Below are 25,110 nucleotides of genomic sequence, written 5' to 3' on the forward strand. Positions count from 1 at the left end.
AACGAGAATGTGATCATTCTGAATAATTGTTGGATATAGGTTTAAAATATGCGTGCTCGTTAGGTCTGCCTCGAGAAAAGGTCATGACCGACGCTAACCGATGCGGAATGGTCAAAAAGAAGATGCATTGGGTTGGATCAATTCTTGTTTTTTGTTTGTACCCTTTTGTTGTTTTGCATGGTTTTTCAAATCTCTGCCGTCGTTGCAGATTTTCAGAGCTAAAAATGTAATGAGTGGTTGTTTTCAGGTGGGTTTTCCGGTCGGAGACTGGCGGTTTTTTTGCTTGAAAACTCTTCTTCACTACTAAAGGTGATGCAAGATGGAGGGACAAAGTTGTAGCCTTCTCTTACACACTAACCAACCCTAAAGCGTTTGACATTCATCATTGATTCAACGTCGTGAGGACCCACGGTCGTCCATGTAGGGCACACGGTCGTCCATGTAGGGCATAGAGACCATGTGGGTCTGTGTCACAATTGCATTCTTGCGGAGCACTTGTTCTTGTTAGACGAACACGACTCTTCACAATGGTATGATATTGTCCACTTTGAGCATAACATCTCGTGATTTTGCTTTGGGCTTCCTCAAAAGGTCTCATCCCAATAGAGATAGTATTCCTTGATTATAAACCCATGATCATTTCTTAAATTAACCGATGTGAGACTTTCATCATCTAACAGTTCTAACTCAGTGAATAAGTCAGCCGTGAAAAAATTCAAACTTTGTGGACAATGTCAACGTATGCTCGAGTTTCGAATCACGTTTGAGAGAAATGTTTTAAAAAATATGAGCGAGGAAATAAGCTGAAAACAATTTAAAAGAAAGCAATGTTATAAGCTAAAAACGAGTAGACAACAATAACGACTTTGATAGCTTATAGTCCGGATGGGAAGAAGTGACAAATAGTCATATTCCCCCATAATACATTTTGGGGCATTTTAGCCCTGATGTGTGTAGACATGATTTTGGTGAACAGTCATACGCACCCGTACTGACACACAACATGAAATAGTAAAGGTCTGTCTAAGATGAAAGTATATAAAAGGGGTTTGGAACAGACATGCAGTCATGGACAACTCGTTCTGGATAAGTATGATTGGGACATCTGACATGTAGTCATAGACAACACGTCTTAGACAAACATAATCGTGACAGGTTGTGACTAAAAAATAATAATAATAATTAAAAATTAATTTTTAAGAAGAAATTAAAAATTTATAAGACATTTAAATATATATATATATATATATATATAATTTACATTTTTTTTATTAAAAAAAAAATTAAACTATACATCTATTTTGGAAAATTACAAACTAAAAAATTTATTAAAAAAATAATTTTTTTTTTCTCCTTTATTTATTAATTAATTAATGGAATTTTTATTTTTAATGGTTTTGACATTAACTTGTACAAGACAAAAACCTCTTTATTATGCATCCTTTGTTAGGAACACCATTCCTCAATTCCTTCATTCATACATATTATATAACATTGCTTCTAAATTTAATTTTTAATAAAATAAATACCCTTTGGTTTGCTTCTTTAACGACAACGATCCCGGTTTTTTCTTCTTCATCGGATCTGGGTAGAGACTAAAAGTCTGAAAGACGGATCGAGTAAAACAATTTAAAAGATAATGAAGTCTGGCCAAATTTTGTCCGCTAATAACCCTTTATGTCTATAACATTAAAATTTATCATTCATTGTGGATTTACTATTATACCTCTTTCGCCGTGTCGGTCTCGTTTTAGGACTATTTTAGTTTGATTCGTTAAATTTTTATACAGCTTAGTGTGAAACAATTATTATATATTAAAGTTCTGACTAACTGACGTGGGATCTCACAATTCACTCTCTTTGGAACTGTGTTCTTGTGATGTTTGGCTCTTATATTATTTGTAATAATCCAAGCTCACATCTCCAACCGATGTGGTATCTCACAATCCACCTCTTTTAGGGCGAGCATACTCATAGTGTCTGGCTCTAATACTATTTGTAACCGTCCAAGCTCACCTCTCCAACCGATGTGGGATCTTACAATCCACCCCATTTGGGGTCAGTGTCCTCGCGATGTCTGGCTCTGATACCATTTGTAACAGCCCAAGTCCACCGCTTAGTAGATATTGTCTCCTTTGGTCCGTTACATATCGTTGTTAGCCGTCGTTACATATCGTTGTTAGCCTCACGATTGTCTGTTAGGGAGAGGATTTCACATCCTTGTAAGGAATGCTTCGTTTCCCTGTCCAACCGATGTGGGATCTTACATTACGTATCGTCGTCAGCCTCACAGTTGTCTGTGGGGAGAAGTTTCCACACCCTTATAAGGAATGTTTCGTTCCACTCTCTAATCGACATGGGATCTCACAATCAAAGTCATTGTAAAAGTCAAAGTCCACCGTTAGCATATATCGTCTACTTTGGCTCATTACGTATCATCATCAGCCTCATAGTTTTAAAACACGTTTACTAGGGAGATATTTCACACCTAAAGAATGTTTCACTCTCCTCTCCAACCGATATGTGATCTCACATATAAGTTTTCATAAGTGAATCAATTTAGACTCTCCATTCATGCATCAATTCTAATCGTCCATTTTACTAATCCGACATTTGAAGAAGTCTACATACGTGTAAGAGATGATGCATGGATGATTTTGAAAGATAATCTCAATAAATGGTCGAAACCGATTCACATACGATAATTTACAGAAATTTAATTAGTACATTTATAAAAGTTAGTTCGGATCGATACAATATCGAAAATTTAGAGTTATAAATTGAATTTTTTTCGGGGTTTCAAATAAGGGGTTACTCGAATGAAATTTGAAGCAAAAGGATATTATAAGGCTAAGTTTCATATTAAATGTATAGGGAAATTTAGGAGACTTCATTAAATTTGTATAGGGAGTTGTAGGATTTTGTATTAAATTCAGAGCTTATTTTTTTATTTTTTATTTTTTATTTTTTTAATTTAAGATCAAAGCAAACCTTTTAATTTTTGTTTGACTTTATTTTTCCAATAAATTCGAAAACAATAATTTATTGGTGGCGGATAAATAAAATAATAATTTTAAAAAATTTATTAATCTTTATATATAATTTTTTTTTAATCTCTCCGATTTTTTTTAATTATTTATTAAATATATAAATTGAGTACTATAATAATTTACGATAATTATGAGATTCATAAATGATGGATGAATAAATTCGAAAATTCAATGCAATAATTGATTGGTGGCCGATAAATAAAATAATAATTTTAAAAAAATTATTAATCTTTATATATAATTTTTTTTAATCTCTCCGATTTTTTTTAATTATTTATATAAATTGAGTACTATAATAATTTACCGATAATTATGAGATTCATAAATGATGAATGAGAAATAACAAGTACACCTTAATTTACTCGATTATAAAATTTTCGATATGATGTGTAATTACAAGACGGATGAAATTTTAGAAACTTTAGAAACTTATGCGACATTGACAAGCACATAGCTTCTAACATCAACATTTCACAATTCAATTTCTAAAAGTCGATCCATGACACGAGTGCAACGAAAACGAGCACAAGCTTCTTCAACCTAATTACAATGGCCTAGGTCAAGTTAGGTGCTTCTTCAACCTAATTACAATGGCCTAGGTCAAGTTAGGTCGGGTACATTACCAACATTACTAAAATACATACATTCTGACATCAACATTTCACAATTCAATTTCTAGATGTCAGACCATGACATGAGTGCAACAAAAACGAGCACAGACTTCTTCAACCTAATTACAATGACCCAAGTCAGGTCGGGTCAGGTTCGGCCAAGCTCGGGATTCTATTATGTACATGAACTTATTTAGAATACACAAATAAATAGAGGCTTACCCTCTCATCTACTTTTGCTTCTACTACTATTCACTATTCACATGATAGTTACAAGTTCTAACATGATCAAAGATTTATTGTTCTAACTCGAGTAAACAAGACGGCGACTGAATCTCTCACTTAAGGCGACATTGCTGCACATGATGATCATAGAAGAATTGAAAACCATTTTGGCGTCCTCGAGGACTAATCCATGAAAACTCGGCAACGTGATTCCTTTCAAGAGATACAAGTCGACGAACGGCACCAAGACCGTTTTGAGCAAACCCGCTACGGTTTTCTGCAGAAATTTAAGACCAAAGAAAGTGATCTACCATGATAAGTATCCTAAGAATTGTTTTCTCAATAATTTGCACAAGAACTTCGAAACATATGACTTTACGTTGAATTTAGCGTTGAAATTTTTCGAACATGAACAGATCGTACTCGTACCTGAATTAGATAAAGGCGAATACGACCAATCTTGCTCCATTTCAAAGCTAATGTAAAGCCTTCCAAGCTAACATAACCAACCAAATTCTTCCCCAAGATTTTTGGAGAGAAAGAGGCAATAACCTCCTGATTCAACAATCAAAACCAAAAGTCAATATCGACCCAAAAGTGTCATGGCAAGAAATCGATCGACCACTCCCTCTTATGCACGAGCGACAACTGACGACATTTACGGGATTCATTCAAATGCAATTGCAAGCTTTTCAAGCAAAAACATGGCATGAGCTTACCAATGAGATGCAAGCAACAGGTATAATGTCACCGTTATATCGAACAATGATTATCATGTCAACGAGAACGGAGGCAGAGATATCTTTAGCTCGCAGTCTCAAGAACGGTGGAGACAAAGCGGAAATATTTACGACAATATCGTCATCTGGATAGAGCCGGTAGAGTTGAGGAATAACCCACTTCCATGCCGAAGTGTTCAAAAGGTGCTGATCAGGAATTTGGTCCACAGTCCAGTGCATATAGTTTTCCTGGCCACATGATAACTGTTAGTTCGAGCATTTCCTCGATTCGTTCGGAAGATAGACGTTATAGCCAATCGACCTTCACATCAAGAAGCTATAAACTAAAAGTTGAAGACTACGATGCGGTCCGAGAAGCAAGCCATGCAAAAACTCGGTATCACAGGGAGAAAAGAGAAAAGAACTTACTTCAAAGATAGCTTGTGAAGCAGAGTTGAGGACGGTTTCGTGTAGAGCGATCTCGATCATCTTAGCTGAATCATTGCAGTAGACAGAACCTTCAGGTTCTTCATGGAGATACTACAGGAAAAGAGTAGAACATAAGCCAAAGAAATGTGTACAGAAAAGTTGAGTCTTCACGCACAAGAACTTACTTGAAAGGGAACATATGAAACGGAGTTACGAACATTCGAATGTCGAGATTCTCCATCGACGGAATTTTCAGCTCCGACTTGGTTAAAAGGGCTGAGTAAACCATTGATTTTAAATTTGATGGAAGAAGAGGATAACACAGGGCTGCCCACAAAAGTGACATTTAGAACAGCAACATCAGCTATGGCAATTTCTTGTGGAAGCGACTGCAACGACGAGTCAAGCTTTGCTACCCCGTCTTCTATTTTCTTGGAAATATTATCCTCAATGGTCGACTCGATTTTCCGTTCAAAAGCATCGATCACCCTGAAGCGAGAAAATATATGCCCCAACTCGTTTACAGAATTTATCATGTTTCTTCGAGGCAAACCAGCAAGCCAAAAGAACAGACGCAAAAAGATGATCTGCTTGAAAAAATCTAAAGCTTTGGACGCTCGATCGTCCGACACGTTAAATTTAAAGAGAAACTTTGAATCATATACCAGAAATCAACAGCCTCGACTAAGATAACATAACTATAAAACAACGTGAAGCAAGATATCCAGTTTCAAACCACATCAAGGTCGAAGAAGTTAGAAGTATAGTTATCGGTTGTGTACCCTTGGTAAAGCCACGACGCCCCACCGTGTAAATGTATGGAGATATCTTCGACATTGCATCCACATTCTGAAAGAGTCAGCTCCAGAGCTCCATTTTGTTGATGTAAACCTATAGTTAGGCCTATATTCATACCATCAACCTAAAAGTCGAAATCGCTCGATAAGAATTCAATAATGATGAAAGGACATTGCAAGAGCTATAGGTTATAAGTTACTTCAAATTGAAATGCCAAGAACCTCATAAATTTGAGCAATAAATTAGCAGAGCTATCTCTTCCACATTGTCTGATGTTATTTTCTCCCCAATGAACCATGCTGATTGTTCCATACTATAAAATCCCACCCTTGTGATAGAGGCACCTTGCTCGTAAGAGTTTGGGGTGTTTGGAGATACCCAATTCAAGGTCTTGTGTCCAAGTTACTCGGTAAGTTAATGTGAGATCCCACATCGATTGGAGAGAGGGACGAGTGTCAGTGAGGACGCTGGGCTCCGAATGGGGTGGATTATGAGATCCCACATCGATTGGAGAAGGGAACGAGTGCCAGCGAGAACGCTGGGCCTCGAACGGGGTGGATTGTGAGATCCCACATCGGTTGGGGAGGAGAACGAAGCATTCTTTATAAGGGTGTGGAAACTTCTCCCTGGTAGACGTGTTTTAAAAACTTTAAGAGGAAGCCTCAAAAGGAAAGCCCAAAGAGGACAATATTTGTTAGCGGTGGCCTTGAGCCGTTACAAATGGTATTAGAGCCAGGTTTTGTGTGATGTGCCAGCAAGGACGCTAGACCCCAAAGGAGGGTGGATTGGGGGGCCCCACATCGATTGCAGAAGGGAACGAGTGCCTGCGAGGACGTTGGGCCCCGAAGGAGAGTGAATTGTGAGATCTCACATCGGTTGAAGAGGAGAACAAAGCATTCTTTATAAGGGTGTGAAAACCTCACCCTAATAGAAGCGTTTTAAAAACCTTGAGGGGAAGTTCGAAAGGGAAAGCCCAAAGAGGACAATATCTGCTAGCGGTAGGCTTGGGCCGTTTTCATATCACAATCCCTACAACATATAATAAGACAACTAGCGGTTCACATAACGTTCCTAGTTTACAAAATTCTAGGGTTTTCATATCACAATCCCTACAACACATGCCCCAAAAACTATGGGTAGACATCAAATTCATGGCCAAGCATTGGGATAGACCAAACTTAACAATATCTTTGATCATATTCTAGATTTCCTTTTTTGGATAACAGGGGCATTAGTGGCATCCCTTTTCGGGAGACGGTTGAGTCCCTCCGTCTTTTGTTCCGTTCTCAAGTCCCTAAACTTACGAAGTCTCGTTTCTATACTAGACCAATTTGTTAACATCCCCCAAGCAATTTTTTATTAACATAACGACACCAAGCCCTTGTTGCAGCCCAAGCTACTGAATCCACTACTTCAATTTTGGTACCAACAATTAAGAATTGTTTGTCCCGACTTGCTCGCTCGTTATGTTCATGGCCTACCCTACCAATCCTACAAATCCAAAAGGGTGCGCAAAGCCAGCTCCAAAAGACCACAAAGATCATAACACACAAAAGTTTCTATATGAGGCTTAAATATCTCAAAAACATCCAAATCACTTGGTAACACATGCATCAGGCTATGTTCATACTTTTCAGCATCAATGAAGCAAATAGCGTTACAGAGTAGCTGAATTACCTGAACAGAGGCGTCTCCTTCCTCAGAAATTTCAAACAGCCAAGTGTTGTAGGTATACTGCCATTTCATACTCATATTGGCAGTGGCTTTTGCAGCAACTATGTTGACACCCGTGTCGCCGATCCGAATATGCGAGGATTCGACCTCGATGCTGCCGATGATTATGTCGGAAAGAACGATATGAACTTTGCCAATAAGAGCGATATTGACAGTCTTCTCAATATCGGGCAAACGAAGTGGAATGATGGTGGAAACTGCCTTGTCGATCAAGAAATCCTTGATGAAGTTGAGACCCTTTTGGGATATGAGCATCGAAATGAAACCCTCTTCGGTGGAATTGAGATGGGGAGAGGTAGAAGCTACTAAAAGGAAGAACACTATGAACTTCAAAACGGAACCCATATCGGAGAAGATGATTGTTCTCTCTGATTTTGAGTGAACTGCGGGAATTTGAAGTTGCCCGAATGAAAATTTTGAGTGACGATACAGAAATGTTAAGAAATTCTGATTTTGGGGTTTCTGAAATCTAGCTAGCTCCTCTCTGTACAAATTTTAACAAATTTATTTTTAGCTTTAAATCAATCTCGCTCGTATGGTCTATCCGATCAAATACCCGGGGCATCCGACGTCTAGTCTGTCCGATCAAATCACCTCTCCTACCTTCGTATCCCATACCCGAGGCATCCAACCCCAATCAACAACCGGGGGCAGCTCAAGAGGCGTTGCCAAAGGCACCAACACCAGTAGAAGTTCTACACCACAATCCCTATCCCTTGAGGCATTTCTCAGAAAAGCACTTCTGAAGAAAATTCACACGTTAATCACAACTACGTTTAGAGTGTGAAAGAGGACAAGTGCGAACCTCAAAATTTGCGGGAATAAAGTAAACAGTTTAAATATTGTATCAATAGGTACTTAAAACTTTAAACAACGTCTAATTGCTATCTAAATTTTTAATTTTGTGATTGTGAACAATGAGTCGCTAAAAATTGAGTTTAAAGAAGAAGAGGAGCCTTCGGTGATCGAGAAAAAAAAACCAGGGCATGTTAGAAGAGTCTAAAGATGAACGACTAAAAGAGTCTAAAGATGAACAACAAGATGCTTTGGTTGATGATGCACCTGTCAGAGGATGAGCCAGACACCGAACGACATGTTAGCTTCTCGCTGTTCCCCGAAGGGGGGTAAACATGAGGCGGTGTGCCAGTAAATACGCTGGACCCCAAAGGGGGTGGGTTTGGAGGCGGTCCCACATCGATTGGAGGAAGGAAAGAGTGCCAGCAAAGACGCTGAGCCTCGTAGAGGGGTGGATTGTGATGTCTTACATTGGTTGGGGAGGGAACAAACCACCATTTACAAGAGTGTGGAAACCTTCCCCTAACAAACGAGTTTTAAAGCCTTGAAGATAAGCCTGAAAATGAAAAGGAAAGCCGAGAGAGGACAATATCTCCAAATCTTTTAGAAATCCAAAGTAGAAAATTTTCAAATCTTCTTCAACTTAAATCCTTTTTTACGACGAGATCAAATAGACAAACAGTCACATTTCTTAGTTCATCGAGACATATCCCAGAAATTCATGAACTAAACCAAGATATATGCATACTATATATATATATATATATACTAGATATATATACACACATATATATATATATATCAGAAAGCAATCGAACTATTGAAACAGTTCAAAAAGAGAAGAAAGTGGAGTGGGAAGATGGACTCAAAAGAGAGCAATCCATGAAGAAAATTTTGGGTTCTGACTAAAATTTTGTCCCAAGTGGCAACAGAACCATGTTTTTTTTTTTTTTTTTTTTTGTTCTTTTTTTTGTTCTATAATTCAGACATGTCCCAAGATCAATGTCAACAAACATATCCTTACCCCATGGAATACTGAGAGCACCTCCTTTTGGAAGACCCCATCATCATCATCATCATATCATCAGGAGGCATCATTTGTTTGGAGGAATCTGCATTTTACATGACAATTTCTAATGCACTCATTACATGTAAACACATCAACAACAAATAACGGGTAAAATCAGGAACCTAAACTCAAGCATCCTAAGTGATCACAGCTTTTTGCTGCTTAAGGAATATCCTTGTCCAATGGCATTGATTCCCATGGTTTCGTGAAACCGTCTGCACCATGCGACTGCACAATTTGTCTATCGTTTTATCGGTTTGGAACATACACGAAATGATGAGCATTTGTTTTCTTTGGTTGGGTTTCAGAGGAAGTAATCTGGAGCGGGTTTCTTGGCTGGATTTCCTCTTGAATCCTGCAACGTATTCACAATCCAACACAATGTATGGTAATATCAACAAATGCAGCAACATATGGAAGTTCTAAGTTGGGTAAAGAACAAGCAAAGAGTTAGTTTTCAATGTTAATTTTGAAACAGTGTGGTTGAGTGACACAAACTTGGCTAATGGCTATTTTTCTTTTTCTAAAACAACCGGAGGTGTTGAGATTACTTCTTGCATTATGGGCGCACACCACTAACCTATGAGAAAAGGCTTATTCCACCCACTAAGGGAACGTTTGGGGCAAGGCGTTGTTTAGTTTGAGTTATTTAACCTTTGTTCCAGAGGTTCTGGCAGAGAAGAAGAAGAAAGGGAAAGAGAGAGAGAGAAAAAAAAAGGAGAGATAGAGGAAGACGAAGAAGAGAAAATTAAAGGAGAGATTTCCACACCCTTATTCCTCCCAAAACGATGTGAGATCTCACAATCTACCCCCTTCGGGGCCCAGCATTCTCGCTGACACGTTCTCTTCTCCAATCGATGTGGGACACCAATCCACCCCCTTCGGAGCTCAGCCTCTTCGTTGGCACATCGCCCGATGTCTGGCTCTGATACCATTTGTAACGGTCCAAGCCCACCGCTAGCAGATATTGTCCTCTTTGGCCTTTCCCTTTCGGGCTTCCCCTCAAGGTTTTTAAAACGTGTCTACTAGGGAGAGGTTTCCACACCTTTATAAAGAATGTTTCGTTCTCCTCCCCAACCGACGTGGGATCTCACACATATCCACCCTTAACCTTTCTCATTGCAAGCGAAACTGACGCAGCTTACAACTTACATGAGAATGCAAGTATAGGCATCCAATGAAAAGTGCATTACAAGTTACAACCCAATGACTATAAAACAAAAATGTGCAGGGGGTTGCATGGAAAGATTTTTTGGAGAAAGGGTTGTGCATGGAAAGGTAATCCTGAGTTACTCAGACAATATAACATTTGATACACAGCAACTATTGTATACTCGAACGGTGAGGTTCGGATATAATAAAAATCTTGACCATACCTGTGGAGCAGCATCGAAGACACAAAACTGTTTATTAAGGTTCTCATCCAGTTGAAGTATAGCAGCTACATTACCACATCTGAAACAGAATGAAGACTGTTATGAACCATTAGATTAGCAGAAAGTTGAGACGAAGTCTTTGAGGATAATGTACCTGTAACAATAATTAGGAGCTGACCAGACTGTAACTATCTGATTATTAAACATCCATTTGTATCCTTCCATTACCAACTGATGAGCTCGACAAATATAATCAATGTTATTCGTGTGGTTAAAAGAAGTAACTACGCTGCCACCAAACAGGAAACCGGCACCTCGAGGACTCAAACCCCAACCATCCACAATGTCTTCAGGATCAGACCACAGTAGGTCACACATGGCACCGTCATGAGGTACTTCTTGCTTTCGATCAATTATTCTAATCTGGACATAAATAAATGGCAGTATGCGGAGGACTGAGTTCAACCTTACATATATATATAAGAACAAGTAAGAGCAAGGAAGGATTCTAACCTGATCTAGTGTTGTTATGGCAGGAGAGAGACCACCATGGACGCTAAATATCTTGTTTTCGATAAGAGCCGAGAGACTGATGGATTCAGAAAGAAACAAATAAGCAATAAAGGGGACTTGACTAGTACTGCATTCATTAACTTTTTTTACACGCAATTCACCAACTCGCCAAATTAATTTCTTGTGGATTATATATAGATTAATGACTTCCAATTCATTTCCTCATACACTAAACAGTAACATGCCCTGTTTTATTCTCTCCCTCTCTCTGTGATAAATGATTAAATCTGAAATTTGCAAACCTCAAGTAATCAAAAATATCGGTACAGTATCTCCAAACATTCACAGAGCCATATTTGCGAAGGCACTCGTCATAAAATCCATAAACCTGTAAAGAGAAAACAGAATATTAACCAAAATAAAGCGTTTTATCTAGGACGGTAAGATCAAGAAACTTAACCTGTGTGATTTGACGGCTTTCATGGTTCCCCCTGATGAGAGTTATCCGATCTGGATATCTCACCTGAAATAAAAAATAGTTCGCTTTAGTTGAGCTAAAAACTAAAATAAATAGGGTGGGCTTTATGGACGAAAATACCATGCATGATATCATATTTTTATCTACAAACTGGTATTTGACATAAACCCCTTATCTGAATATGTTAAACAAGGAAGCCTGTAGACTGTTCGCAACCCTGTAAGAGGAGATGCCAACCAACTCTCCTTCAATCAAACACGACATAAATATTTTATAAAGTAAATTGTTTGTAATACTAATACTGGCTTCTGGTCTTATCAAGTCACACCTAGTCCGAACACAGATGTTTCAGTGTCAGTAGCAATATAAAATCTGATGTTTGCCTTCAAAGGAAAATATCTAATCATAGCCACCAAAATCAATACGGTGTGTTAGCATGCTTTGAGAAAAGCCTTCAGGGATTGCAACCACATCATGTTTCATTATTCATTCTGATATAAGTTAGTAATGAAATATATAACGGAGGCCAAGGTCGATTCTTTCACTGCTGTGCATTGGGCTTCAAACAGTACCACTAACTAGCAATCCAAATAAACTCATCCAATCGTTTGACATGCTTGGGGCAGTAGATCTGGGCTACTTTGCAGGAGCTTCCTGTTAAATGCCAGTCCATAGAAGCCAGTTTCCTGGCCACCCTTTGACTACTTGCAAAAAGAAATAGGCATTTTCAATGAGTTGCCACTATCAGTTTGGCAAGTCGGTCCTAATTTTATCGTTTTCTATCCCTAGTTTGAGTTGCCACTACCGAAGTGAGTTCAGAACATTCCTCTTATTATAAAAAAAAAATGAGTTAATGAGAATAGATTTCCAAACTTATGCTTTAGGCTTCTGGACTTTTCCATGACTAAGCACTCATAAGCTTAGAAAATCAAGAATAAAAAGTTCCCAGAAATATGAAGGGATAGTAATTATGAAGAAACAGAACTATGACATAATTTCCAAAACAATTTTCACACTTAGAAGAAACAGAACTATGAGATAAACCTATACAGGTGGAACCTAATCCTCTATGTTGTTTCTTCTGATGGCAGAGTGTGACGGGATCCCGATACTTTTCAGGGCCAAAGCCATCCACAGCAGCATTTATTATTTTGCAAGAAAAAAGGTTACAACTATACTACACCAGAGCAAGGGACAATCACCATCAATATTATTATTGTTGCTTTCTTGTCATCATAAGAAACTTGATGAGAATATTAAATCAAAGATAAGTTCAGCTCAGGAAAGAAAAGAATCATTCTTTAGAATCCAAGAAGTGACAAGAAAAAGATTCTACCAGAAGTAGTAAATAACAAAAAGGGGTTACAGAAATTCCCAGGTAAAGACACCTATAGAAGCTTGAATCCTGATGCGATCCCAAACTTCTCGTACAAAAATTTCTCCATTTACAAAAATTCTCCTATTTCTTACATTCCAAAATTCATAAATACCCGTAAGACTATACCACTCCAAGGAGTTTTAACCGCATCTCTAAAGGGAGAGCCATGAAAATTTTGAATCCGAGAGGCCTAAGGATCAAGGAGTAATTCAAGAAAGGTTCGAACTATCACAATGAAGACCCTCAAACTATGCTAACATGCTGCCAGTGAAATAATGAATTGTCAATTATTACCCCACCTTCTCACACAGAACACGCAGGTAGTGTGAAGGTTGGAAACCAATTTGGATCCTCGCGATAGCGTTGATCATTTTGAAATAGGTAAAGACAATATGGTAGATACCTATTCTTAGGTACCTTGGCTCTCATCTCATAAAGATGTGTTGTGCGAAAGATAGTTTAGGATAAGACAAATACAAGTTGTTGATACCATTGCCTCCAAGGAAATCTCCCAGACATTATGAAGCAAATCCCTATGGAAGAAAACTCACATGGAATCCTCTACGGTATAAGCAGAACCTCATTACTCCTCATATCAAGGACAACTCACTCTTTCAACATCTTAGCCTCTCAATTCAACAACTACTGTTACCAATAATTGGATCCCAATTAACCACAAAAGTAAAAATGTTGCCTGCAACAAGTCGCCCAAAAAAAAAAAAACCTTTGATCTCCAGCTCAGTTTCCAGGAATCGCCCATTACAAGTTTATTGATTATTTCTTTTATTCGGCTTCGTGCAAACATACAAAATTTATAGACACCAATTTCTATTAGATATCTAAAAAAAAAGTCTTTCAGTGCAACTTAAAATACTGAATCAAATTTAAACCTAGTCTTGAAAGCCAATAAAACCGAAACCAAAACTCAAATGATATTTAACGATCACGTAATATCTAAAGATCAAATAGAAATGTAAGACGACTATAGTTTTAACTATTAAAAATATTTTAAAAAAAGATTAAAATTGATTACCTTAAGAGCAAGTAGAAGTAGAAATGTCTCAACTGAGTAAAATCCTCTATCAACAAAATCGCCAAGAAATAAGTAGTTCGTCTTCGGACAATCGCCTCCTACTTTAAAAAGCTCTTTCATGTCATAAAACTGCCCATGGATGTCTCCACATATCTACGTAAAAAGAAACATAGGAAAATGTTAGAAACACATAACAATAATAATACAAATCAATCCAAATCTGAAACTCAAACATAGTTGAACGTAATTCCTCAGTCATCGGGTGGTGTCCTACTCCGTTGTACTTCAGTGACATGTTGGATTATTATTTTAAAAGGGCAAAAGGAATATTAGACATGAAAAAGCTTTGGTGGCTCCACTTGAACCCTAGACCAAAGCCATCAAGTTTGTTCACTAAATGGTTCCAGGTCTGGCGTATAAGATCCATGAAATCATTAAAGGGCTGCTTAGTCAAGCTTGACCAAGTAACAACTACAGAATAAGCAGAAACAACAGCAATAAGTGTAAACAAGAAGCATTGTATTGCTAATGGAGAAACTAAAATTAATGCTCAAACACCATGAAAATAACAAAATAAGTTAATGAAAAAACAAGAAATTGCAAACTCCTTTTATAGTGTCCTCATAATGTTTCTGTTCCAAAAAGTAAAAGACTGAACATAAGCAAAAGAAATCTCCACAACATTTACCAATTTCAGTGTTTATGATGTCGCCAAACAACAATAACACTCTCTCATTCGTTATACCAATAATTTAAGCCATAATCGTCTCAAATTTCAACAACATGATAGTCCTTAAGAACCACTTGTTTTTCCAAAAAAGAACGAAATTATAGACCAGAATTCCAATTCGCAATCAAAACTCACAAACTGACCTAAAAAGACCAGTGTTACAGTGAAAAGGAACGAAACCCCAGAACTAAAATTTAGAAAAAAAAAAACCCACAATACTCGGGAGAAATCCAAATCAGGAACCCGAAAAGCACAATAATACGAGAAGAAGAAAGAAAGAGCCGCCGCACTTGATTGAAACAGAGTCAAACATCTCGAAGTGGAATCCAGAATCCATAGAAGGGGGAAGAAGAGTGAGACTTACAGTAACGGGGGCATCAACTCTCTGAACGTTACTCTCTTCGACGAGGATTTCCATAGCCTTGAGGCAAAGAGCTTTAACTTCAGACTCCTTGAGCGGCTCGCAATTCTTCAACTGCTCAATTTGACGGTCTAGGTCAGACATCTCTCCTTCACTGTGGATCCCTCTCTCTCTCTCTCGCTCTCTCAATCTCAACCTCAACCTCAACCTCCTCCTTCTTCCCCTTCCTCTTCCTGAAGGACCCAATCTCTCTCTCTCTCTCTCTCTCTCTCTCTCTCTGATATGAATCTCTCTCTCACAGAGCCATGGAAGCCAGAAGGGACAATAGTATATTGAGGCGCTGCTCTGTGCCTCTTTTCTTTCTTCTTTGTTTTTTTCTTCCTTTTTTTACTTCTTCTCCAATTTGTTTCTTCTTTTTTCTTTTTTTTTTATCCAAATTATAACAAAATAAATATTTTTATATATATATGCTAAAAAAAAATTTAAACTTTATGAATTTAACCTTAAATTTATAAAATTATTGTAATATTTATAGTTTAGCTTACAAAAAAAAAAAAAAAACGATTTTTATATTTTAAAAAAATATATTGTAATAGGCCAAATTTGACAATATCTGCTGGCGGTAGATTTTGGCTGTTACAAACGTTAGTAGAGCCAAACATCGAGCGGTATACTGGTGAGGACGGTGAACCTTTAAGTGGGGTGGATTGTAGACACAGAGCGGCGTGCCAATGAGAACGTTAGACTCTCGAGTGGGGTGAATTATGAGTTCACACATTGATTAAAGAGGTTAAGTCGGAGAGCCAGGATTATGAGGTCCAATGAGTATATGCATTTTAAAAGCCATTAGTCGATGTCGAGGTTGATTTTATAAGGATATGCGGTTTAAAACTGTGAGATTGACGGCGATCGTAACAGGCCTGCAGTGGGTTTTGGCTGTTACAAACGTTAGTAGAGCTAGACACCGAGCAGTATACTGGTGAGGATGGTGAACCCTTAAGTGGGGTGGATTGTAGACACAGAGCGGTGTGTCAATGAGAACGTTAGACTCTCGAGTGGGGTGAATTATGAGTTCTCATATTGATTAGAGAGGAGAATGACACATTCCTTAAGTTGGAGAGCCAGGATTGTGAGGTCCAATGAGTATATGCGTTTTAAAAGTCATTAATCGATGTCGAGGTTGATTTTATAAGTATATACGTTTTAAAACTGTGAGATTAACGACGATCGTAACAGGCCAAATATGACAATATCGGCTGGAAGTGGGTTTTGGCTGTTTCAAACGTTAGTAGAGCCAGACACCGAGCAGTATACTGGTGAGGACGGTGAACCCTTAAGTGGGGTGGGTTGTAGACACAGAGCGGCGTGCCAATGCGAACGTTAGACTCTCGAGTGGGAGTGAATTATGAGTTCCCACGTTGATTAGAGAGGGGAATGACACATTCCTTAAGTCGGAGAGTCAGGACTGTGAGGTCCAATAAGTATATGTGTTTTAAAAGTCATTAGTCGATGTCGAGGTTGTTAGTAGATATTGTGAGGTTGACAGCGATCGTAACAGGCAAAATCTAACAATATCGGCTGGCAGTGGGTTTTGGCGGTTACAAACGTTAGTAGAGCCAGACACCGAGCGGTATACTGATGAGGACGGTGAACCCTTAAGTGAGGTGGATTGTGGACGTCGAGTGGCGTGCCAATGAGAACGTTAGACCCTCGAGTGGGATGAATTATGAATTCCCACATCGATTAGAGAGAGAAATGACACATTCCTTAAGTCGGAGAGCTAGGATTGTGAGGTCCAATGAGAACGTAACAGACCAAAACAGACAATATCTACTAACAACAAACTTAGACTATTACAAATAGTATCACAATCAAGCTGAGATCAACGTTGCACCCTCGAACATACTTAAAAATGGGTATCATAATTCTTGTTAGAACGATTATACGATTACACATATGAGACCCACAGCAGTGTCCAATAATCTCGAGGAACGCCTTTCTTTCTTTATATTTTTTCATTTTCTTCTTGATTTTCTCCCTTTAGGAATTTTCAAACCACTTTGCGCAGATCCAAATTCCGACGTTCTGGTTCCTGATTCCAATTGATCGACGAATGTTGGTCGCCGGCGGTGGCGGATTTGTACCATCCTTCATAGCTATTCTATAAATTCCCCAGCCGATCTGCCATTGCCGCCCGTTGAATTCTCATTTTTCGATCGTCAATTCTGATTTCCAAACGGTAAGTTCCGTTTCCTTTTGGTTATGATCTATGTATCGTCGGTAGTTTGCTTAATTTTATTTTTTAGGGCACATTCGATGTATTTGTTTGTTCGTTCTATGGTATCTGTTGATTTCAGTGTTTGATTCTATGGTTTGTACCTCGATTCTACGTTTTCTGTTTGTCCTTGGTTTGTGTATGGATGGAATCGTTTGATCTTTCAGTTGACCAAATCGTGTGTGATTCTTCTAGATTATTCTCAGGGTTCAGCTCTACCTGGATTAGCTTAATCTAGCTTTTGTCTTCTACTCGATTCTCTGTCTGTGGATGAACTTAGCTGGTTATTTGATGAACGACAAATATCATCATTAGGTTGAGTCAAATAATTGTATGAGCTCACTAACTTAATAGGGTCAAGGGTCAAGCCAAATAATTGTATGAGCTCACTCGCCTGATAGGGTCAAGCCAAATCATTGTATGAGCTCACTCGCCTGATAAGGTCAAGCCAAATCATTGTATGAGCTCACTCGCCTGATAGGGTCGAGCCAAATCATTGTATGAGCTCACTCGCCTAATAGGGTCGAGCCAAATAATTGTATGAGCTCACTCGCCCAATAGGGTCGAGCCAAATAATTGTATGAGCTCACTCGCCTAATAGGGTCGAGCCAAATAATTGTATGAGCTCACTCGCCTAATAGGGTCGAGCCAAATAATTGTATGAGCTCACTCGCCCGATAGGGTCAAGCTATAATTGTATGAGCTCCCTCGCCTAATAGGGTCGAGCCAAATAATTGTATGAGCTCCCTCGCCTAATAGGGTCGAGCCAAATAATTGTATGAGCTCACTCGCCTAATAGGGTCGAGCCAAATAATTGTATGAGCTCACTCGCCCGATAGGGTCAAGCCAAATAATTGTATGAGCCCACTAACCTAATAGGGTCAAGCCAAATAATTGTACGAGCTCATTGTATATTTATGTTTAGAAAAAAATGATTTAGGTATTTTAGAATAAAAATACCTAAATATTAATATTTCAAGAATAGATTAACTGGTCTCTACGGTACATACTCCACCACACCTAGGTTTTCATCCTAAGAAATCAAAAGCATAGAATGCAGTAGTTTATATGTAGTGTCTTGTAATATTTTCTCGATTGATGTTAATAAAGAGTCCGAGTGTTTCCCACGTAGAGTTGTGTTCAACAGGAACAACTAATTTTCTTGATTTTTGTGGCGTTTGGATTGAAGGCCAATGGCGTATACTTTGGAATCATGGGCGAAGGAATACAATGAAGCCATGAAACTCTCTGAAGATATCAATGGCATGATTTCTGGGAGAAGTTCTGCTTCTGGACCAGAAGCTCAGCGTCATGCCTCAGCTATACGCAGGAAGATCACAATATTGGGTACCAGACTTGATACCTTGCAGACTCAGTTACCCAAGCTTCAAGGAAAGCAACCAATGTAAGCCATGTGGTATATGTTCTTTTCTTGGAATTGTGTGTTCTTGATGGTATATTTTTTCTGGGAATTGTGTGTTCTTGGTGGTATATTATTTCTGTGTCTCGTGGCTTGCAGACCGGAGAAAGAGATGAATCGTCGCAGGGATATGATAGCGAATTTGAGATCGAAAGCTAACCAGATGGCTTCGACCTTGAACATGTCTAACTTTGCTAACCGAGATAGCTTACTTGGTCCAGAAATAAAGCCAGCAGAGAATAGAACGGAAGGCTTAGACAACCGAGGCCTACTCGGTTTTCAACGACAAGTTATGAGAGGCAGGTTTATTTGTTTAAAGTTACTGGAAAAATATCAGTATGAATCTCTGTTAATGTGAAAATGTGATATTTGGAGCAGAGCAAGATGAAGGCCTCGAGAAACTGGAAGGGACTATAATGAGCACAAAACATATAGCATTGGCTGTCAATGAAGAACTTAGCCTTCACACGAGACTTATCGTATGTCTTCCGATCGTTGTCGTGTTTATTCATTTGCTGACTTACTTGATCGCTAAGTCTTCTCATGAACTTGATTCTTATAATTTTAGTCTTGTTTTTAACTATGTTCAATGGTGCAGGATGATTTGGATGAACATGTCGATGTTACAGATTCCCGATTACGGGTACGAATCTCTTGTTCTGATCCTTTTCTATCATGATAGGGTGTTTGTTGTGTACATATCTGTTGTGTACTATAACTGTGAGAGGGTTCACCATGTTGGAAAAGATAGAAAATATTTGGTGTCCAACATGGGCAGACTGAAGAAGAAGGGTGCAATCGACAATCTTTGCCTTCCTAAGTTATCAAATTTGAAAGATTACATACTTAGGAGGTAAATTTTGCCTCTCCGGGATACCTTTTGGCTCTGGCCCTGGTCTCAGAAAGTCCGGACTGGTTCTCCTAACTGTTCAAACTACCTCGACGGTCTAGATTATTATTGTGAGATCCCTCATCAGTTGGGGAGGAGAACGAAACCTTTTTTATAAGGGCGTAGAAACCTCTCTCAGTAGACGCCTTTTAAAAACCTTGAGGAAAAGTCCGAAAGGAAAACCCTAAGAGGACAATATCTGCTAGCGGTGGACTTGGGCCGTTACAAATGGTCTCAGAGCCAAACATCAGGCAATGTGCCAACGAGGAGGCTAAGCCCCAAAGGGAATGAGGCGATGTGCCAACGAGGAGGCTAAGCCCCAAAGGGAATGAGGCGATGTGCCAACAAGGACGCTGGGTTGGAAGGGGGTGGATTGGGGGTCCTACATCGTTTGGAGAAGAGATCGAGTATCAGCGAGGACGCTGGGCCCCGAAGTAGGGTGGATTGGGAGATCCCACATCGGTTGGAGAGGAGAACAAAACATTCTTTATAAGGGTATGGAAACCTCTTCTTAGCGAAACGCTTTTTAAAAACCTTGAGGGGAAGCCCGAAAAAGGAAAGCTCAAAGAGGACAATATCTACTAGTAGTGAGCTTTGACTTCGACGATTACAATTATTATCTTTATTACTCTTTTTTAACAAGAAGATAGTTCAAATTTCATTGACAGTATCGTTAATCATTGTATCAAAACAGAGAGTGCAGAAGAGGCTGGCAATAATGAACAAGCGGACCAAGGGTGGATGCACTTGCATGTCAATGATTTCATCCGTTGTTGGAATTGTCGTTCTCATCACTCTCATATGGCTACTCATCAAGTATTTGTAAATTCACTGTCTTGGTGTGAATTGGATTGACTAGAACATAACCTTTTGGTGTAAGATTCTGATATCTGTTGATTTCTTAGTGAATTCGTGTGTTTTTTTCTTCATCTTTCACTTGGATTCCATGAGATTTAGGAGATTTTGGGCTTACTCGAGATTCAGGGGTTGCCGCTATAGCCGAACACGGGGGAAAGATCATTTATACCGATATTGACAAGATCATTTTTTCGAGCAATGGGTATACTCGAAGAATTCCATTAGTTCTGTATGAACGTTCTAACAAAAATACTTGTATGAAGCAAAAATCCCAGGTTCACCAGGGTAAATGCATTAAAAAATGGCAAATTTTAGCTGCTACAGTTAGTGGCGAACTTGCGTTGGGAAAAAACGTATTAGTAGCTTATAACTCTTCACCTTCTTCTTCCTACAAGATATTAGTGTCTCCACAAATCGGATCTTCTATGATCATTCTTATAGAAATGGATTTTGTAGCACTTATTTCAATCTGTTCTAAATCTATCTCCCCTATGAATATCAATGATTGAGGAATCAAGGGATGAAGAAATGAAATATGAAAAGATCAAATAAAATCCCCAACCTTTATTTCATAAATGGAGTTCTGTATTAAATAGCTATGAGCAATGGTCGATCTTCCCAAGAATTTGATGGAAAGTAATTAAAACAGCACTTGGGAAACACAAAATACAGAACCCAATTGAAGGTCATCTTCAAATTATGAACTGCACAGATTCAAACTGAAAAATGCAACATAGATTCATGGAACCTGGGAAATAGAACATATCTTGGGGTTATCAGTAGCAACCCTGTGATGATTTAGATTCATAAGACACAACTAGTAGTAGAAGTTCCCAAAATAATCTTCACTCCGAATCATTCAGAATTGGAACAATAAGTGGCTTCATTTGTGCAAGATATACAATTGCCCACCTAAATTCAAAAAATGCATAATAAATTTAGTAGTCGGTATATATTAAGCAACTTTAGTGTCTAATTATAATAGAAACTCTAACAATAACAGGTTGTCCTGAAATGTGAGTGCCTGTTTATAAAACAATGTGTTGAAGTGAATTCAATATCTTCATAATCTGAAAAGAAGCTCTAGAACAGATAGAGAGGCTTTTATTTCCCTAATTTAGGGCCCTTCAACAAAACACCCAGAAAACTAATAGGGTTAAAATTAAACCTAGAAGCCTATTGATGCTATGATGGATGATCAATTGATAATAAGAAGTCTGTATTAAATAATTGTACATACGGAGGAGGAAATCTGGTTAGATGGAGATGGGAAAAAAAGGTAGCCAGTCAATTTTAGGACCAGAGTTCAGAATAATGTCAAGAATTTTGTAAGTTGGTATGTTTGAAACTTCTTCAAAGAAAGGTTCATCGTCAATAAGTCAATAATTAATATTGCAAACAACCCAATCCAACGTGACCTAATAAAATACATTAAAACCAAAAGACATTTCATAAAGAAAAAGTTGGATAATGTCTTTATTTGTACACCTATAGTATCAACAAGTAGCCAAATAACACGAGTTAACCACATAGTTGATTGGTGCATGATTCCAAGCAAGTTGATATGAGAAAATATCCATTAGCCTTCTTGAGGGGGAACGCGGGGGTTGCTTGATGGAATTTTAAGAAACATCCTAACTATAGTATCTATGGTGTGGACATTGTAATCCAAGATCGTTTCCTTATTTTTATGACTCATTATTTGTATATATTAGTGTGTAAGTATCAATATTATGAAAAAGACTCCTATCAAGTCCTAAGAATTACCAAAGCCTTCAAAATTTGTTATGACATTTTCACGGTATATTTACATCTAGCAGTGCATCTTATGGTGCATTCTAATGTTTTTCTTCTTCAAGAAGCCACGTCCGCCAAAGGTCCAGGGTTTTATCGCGGGTTCTATGTTTTCATAATCAATGCATACATTATTGCAGCTGTACAATATATTTTCTCCTTCTAGGTGGATCTTTCTTCACTAAAGAAAAATCTTACTAGAGCTTCTATCCAAGCAAGCAACGGCTTGTTGCTTTAGACAGCAACTTGAGTTTGTTTGGAGTCAGTGCCTGTTGTACGCTATCTTGTTAAGACTTGGGACTGTGGCTCGAGAAGAATAGTAGGATTTTTAGAGGGGTGGAAAAATCTTCACTGGAGGTGTGGGAGGTGGTGAGATTCTATGCATCTTCATGGGTATCTACTATTTGAATTTTTTTGTAATTGACAACTTGGTGGTATTGTTTTGAATTGAGGTCTTTTCCCAAAGTTGAGGACTCCTTTTGTGTGCTTTACATGCTCTTGTACATTTTTCTCAATGAAACTTCGATTTCTTAAATAAAATAAAAGGAAAAGGAAAAAAAACGAGTTTGGAAAACATCAATTTGTCCTCTATCATAACAAGCTAATTTTATAGCACAAAGGAAATTAGTGGTTATCAAACGCAAGAAAAACATAAACTTACATCATCCAGCAGCATATTGTTGCAGTAGTTATCAAAGTAAGGTGAAACCTGCAATGAAGAATAGCAATATTAGCCACCTGCATGAGTGCAATGAAAAAATATGCATACGCATATGCAAAGGAGTAATGGTACAAAAGTTCAATAGCACTTCGATTGTTTGCTTCAAATATGTATTAGGATCCCATGGAAGTCAGATGAATGATCAATAGTCTTTCATAAGTTTTGTCGTCAAGCATCGAATACTTGATGAGGCAAGCAGATTTAACCATGCAACATAAACTCTACATATGAAGTTTCAGAGACTACCCATATATGACCTTTTCTAGAGTAAGGGAAATTGAACAAAATTAGACGGCTATAAGACTACTTAAGAGAGTTTTAATCTCTAGTACGAACACTGCAGAGACGAGCACCGGAGAAAGAAGCTAGAGAAACAACCAGCAATTTACAAATAAGACGAGCACCAGAGTAATGTTGTTTTAGTATACATAGTTTAGGTTCTGATCAGTTTTTAAACCATGAGGCTATTTCATCATCAAGCTTACCAATTATTTACCCTCGACGCCAAGATAGAAAACACTAGTATACTTAAACCAAGAACGACATAGTTCGACCAGATAAATTTCGATAAACAATTTTCCAGAATGATGTTTTTCTTTAGCATAAGTAATAAAGTCTTATAAAATTCTCATAACCTCCATTGACACAATAAAACATTCTCAAATTTCACATCTTTTGTCAACAATATTGTTCCATCCTACTCAATATTCCACATAGTTCCCCCTAATTTCACATTGCCAAAGACGTTTCTATGCGTATCTAATAATTCGGATACTCGTTGAGATCTTAAATCCTATAAACTCATATTACAATCTTAACAATGCAATATACCAGCCTAGATACAAGCGCCTGAACTTTTTTCAGTGTTACAAAAATGGCAGTCATTGGATATATAAAATCATTGATGTATGTCCTTGAATACAAACAACAGATTAAATGTCTAAAAGCCAACAACACAAGGACTTAGAATCAATAGCAGATTGGCTACAGAGAACTAATGATCAACAAAACTTAGCACAGTTGCATAGCATATGGAAATCAAACATAGTTATCAGCAAAAACAACCGAGTTAGATTCCGTAGCAGCTCAACACAGGTATGAAAATAGAGAAAGAAAATCGATAAAGAATAAGGACTTTACAAATTAGTCGAAGCTCCTCTGTTACAGCAAATTAAGGAGCAAAAACACGCGATGACTCCAATCACGGCGAAAATCAGGGACGTCACCAAGAATCCCATTGTTGATCCCGTTCGACCTCGATCGTGCAATCAAAAGATCAAAACCTCTGCAATCAAAGCAAGAGACTGGAAAATTCAGATGTAGTTTGAATTAAACAAATGAGGAACAGACAAATCTGAAAACGGAGAGGTTTACAAAAGGCGATTCGTTTGATTACCAAGAAACAAAAGGACGAATTGTGGAGTCACAGAGCATTTCGAAAATCTGGAGACGATGAAAATAGATCTGAAAAATTCATCGGAATCTACAGGCGTGAAAGTAAGCGGGTCGGGTCATGCTACTTAATGGGCCGAATCAAATTGTGTTATCAGGCCCAATATCAGTAGTGTCCAGCTAAATAGCCCAAACTGAAAAATATATTTAAAAATAATAATAATAAACTATTTCATCAAAATTTATTTATTTATTTAGATTTTAGATAATTCTTCTACTAATATTTAACAACATTTAAATTGCTATAAAAAAATCTCGGGTATACAAGTAAGAGACAATAACTCCATTGATATGAGATTTATCGGGATTCTCTATCTCTCTGATCTTTTTTCCCCCTCAGTTCGTTTACTCTCGTCTCTTTTCCCTAATCGTACCTTTCCCTAAATAACGACGATTGGATCC

General features: G+C 38.0%; 4 protein-coding genes and 1 non-coding gene across 6 annotated transcripts; 1 reads left to right on the plus strand and 4 right to left on the minus strand.

Annotated features, from left to right (window-relative positions):
- Positions 1 to 3,641: 3,641 nt before the first annotated feature.
- On the minus strand, positions 3,642 to 9,101 carry LOC111796569 (putative BPI/LBP family protein At1g04970). The gene is made up of 8 exons (XM_087124703.1): positions 8,170 to 9,101; positions 7,510 to 8,050; positions 5,817 to 5,956; positions 5,220 to 5,523; positions 5,035 to 5,145; positions 4,606 to 4,854; positions 4,316 to 4,441; positions 3,642 to 4,163 (listed from the first exon to the last, which is right to left on the minus strand). Exons 2-8 carry the CDS (start codon positions 7,909 to 7,911, stop codon positions 3,966 to 3,968), a joined length of 1,530 nt encoding a protein of 509 aa, XP_086980829.1. The 5' UTR covers positions 7,912 to 8,050; positions 8,170 to 9,101; the 3' UTR covers positions 3,642 to 3,965.
- Positions 9,102 to 9,244: 143 nt separating this feature from the next.
- On the minus strand, positions 9,245 to 15,651 carry LOC111796818 (serine/threonine-protein phosphatase PP-X isozyme 2). Its single transcript, XM_023679584.2, has 8 exons — positions 15,303 to 15,651; positions 14,209 to 14,361; positions 11,780 to 11,842; positions 11,622 to 11,707; positions 11,320 to 11,395; positions 10,961 to 11,229; positions 10,807 to 10,885; positions 9,245 to 9,785 (listed from the first exon to the last, which is right to left on the minus strand). The coding sequence occupies exons 1-8, from the start codon at positions 15,441 to 15,443 to the stop codon at positions 9,735 to 9,737; spliced, it is 918 nt and encodes a 305-aa protein (XP_023535352.1). The 5' UTR covers positions 15,444 to 15,651; the 3' UTR covers positions 9,245 to 9,734.
- On the minus strand, positions 11,943 to 12,056 carry LOC111797794 (U6atac minor spliceosomal RNA). Its single transcript, XR_002815619.2, has one exon. It is a non-coding gene; the product is annotated as a U6atac minor spliceosomal RNA (small nuclear RNA).
- Positions 15,652 to 17,251: 1,600 nt separating the features above from the next.
- Positions 17,252 to 20,812, plus strand: LOC111796819 (syntaxin-51). The gene is made up of 6 exons (XM_023679585.2): positions 17,252 to 17,538; positions 18,764 to 18,979; positions 19,094 to 19,293; positions 19,373 to 19,473; positions 19,593 to 19,637; positions 20,578 to 20,812. Exons 2-6 carry the CDS (start codon positions 18,768 to 18,770, stop codon positions 20,707 to 20,709), a joined length of 690 nt encoding a protein of 229 aa, XP_023535353.2. The 5' UTR covers positions 17,252 to 17,538; positions 18,764 to 18,767; the 3' UTR covers positions 20,710 to 20,812.
- Positions 20,813 to 21,283: 471 nt separating this feature from the next.
- On the minus strand, positions 21,284 to 24,743 carry LOC111796820 (V-type proton ATPase subunit e1). 2 transcript variants are annotated; one of them, XM_023679586.2, is made up of 4 exons: positions 24,653 to 24,743; positions 24,397 to 24,541; positions 23,197 to 23,244; positions 21,284 to 21,653 (listed from the first exon to the last, which is right to left on the minus strand). In XM_023679586.2, the coding sequence occupies exons 2-4, from the start codon at positions 24,492 to 24,494 to the stop codon at positions 21,587 to 21,589; spliced, it is 213 nt and encodes a 70-aa protein (XP_023535354.1). In that variant the 5' UTR covers positions 24,495 to 24,541; positions 24,653 to 24,743; the 3' UTR covers positions 21,284 to 21,586. The 2 variants fall into 2 exon arrangements, with proteins under 2 accessions (XP_023535354.1, XP_023535355.1); XM_023679587.2 differs by having other exon boundaries at positions 24,397 to 24,560; positions 24,653 to 24,739.
- Positions 24,744 to 25,110: the final 367 nt, after the last annotated feature.

The sequence above is a fragment of the Cucurbita pepo genome, chromosome 6 (genome assembly GCF_057944985.1).
Source record: "Cucurbita pepo subsp. pepo isolate OVF chromosome 6, ASM5794498v1, whole genome shotgun sequence".
Lineage (NCBI taxonomy): Eukaryota > Viridiplantae > Streptophyta > Magnoliopsida > Cucurbitales > Cucurbitaceae > Cucurbita > Cucurbita pepo.

Coding starts and splice junctions, on each gene's coding strand:
- LOC111796569 (XM_087124703.1), bottom strand. CDS start 7,911: ATGGGTTCCGTTTTGAAGTTCATAGTGTTCTTCCTTTTAGTAGCTTCT. Junction 5,524..5,816: donor GCGTCGTGGCTTTACCAAGG/GTACACAACCGA, acceptor TTCTCGCTTCAG/GGTGATCGATGCTTTTGAAC. Junction 4,164..4,315: donor TTCGCCTTTATCTAATTCAG/GTACGAGTACGA, acceptor AAATTTCTGCAG/AAAACCGTAGCGGGTTTGCT.
- LOC111796818 (XM_023679584.2), bottom strand. CDS start 15,443: ATGTCTGACCTAGACCGTCAAATTGAGCAGTTGAAGAATTGCGAGCCG. Junction 11,708..11,779: donor AAAGCCGTCAAATCACACAG/GTTAAGTTTCTT, acceptor TTCTCTTTACAG/GTTTATGGATTTTATGACGA. Junction 9,786..10,806: donor TCTTCGATGCTGCTCCACAG/GTATGGTCAAGA, acceptor AATACGTTGCAG/GATTCAAGAGGAAATCCAGC.
- LOC111796819 (XM_023679585.2), top strand. CDS start 18,768: ATGGCGTATACTTTGGAATCATGGGCGAAGGAATACAATGAAGCCATG. Junction 18,980..19,093: donor CTTCAAGGAAAGCAACCAAT/GTAAGCCATGTG, acceptor CGTGGCTTGCAG/ACCGGAGAAAGAGATGAATC. Junction 19,474..19,592: donor GCCTTCACACGAGACTTATC/GTATGTCTTCCG, acceptor TCAATGGTGCAG/GATGATTTGGATGAACATGT.
- LOC111796820 (XM_023679586.2), bottom strand. CDS start 24,494: ATGGGATTCTTGGTGACGTCCCTGATTTTCGCCGTGATTGGAGTCATC. Junction 23,245..24,396: donor AGAGGAGCTTCGACTAATTT/GTAAAGTCCTTA, acceptor TCTTCATTGCAG/GTTTCACCTTACTTTGATAA. Junction 21,654..23,196: donor ACAATATGCTGCTGGATGAT/GTAAGTTTATGT, acceptor TTTTGAATTTAG/GTGGGCAATTGTATATCTTG.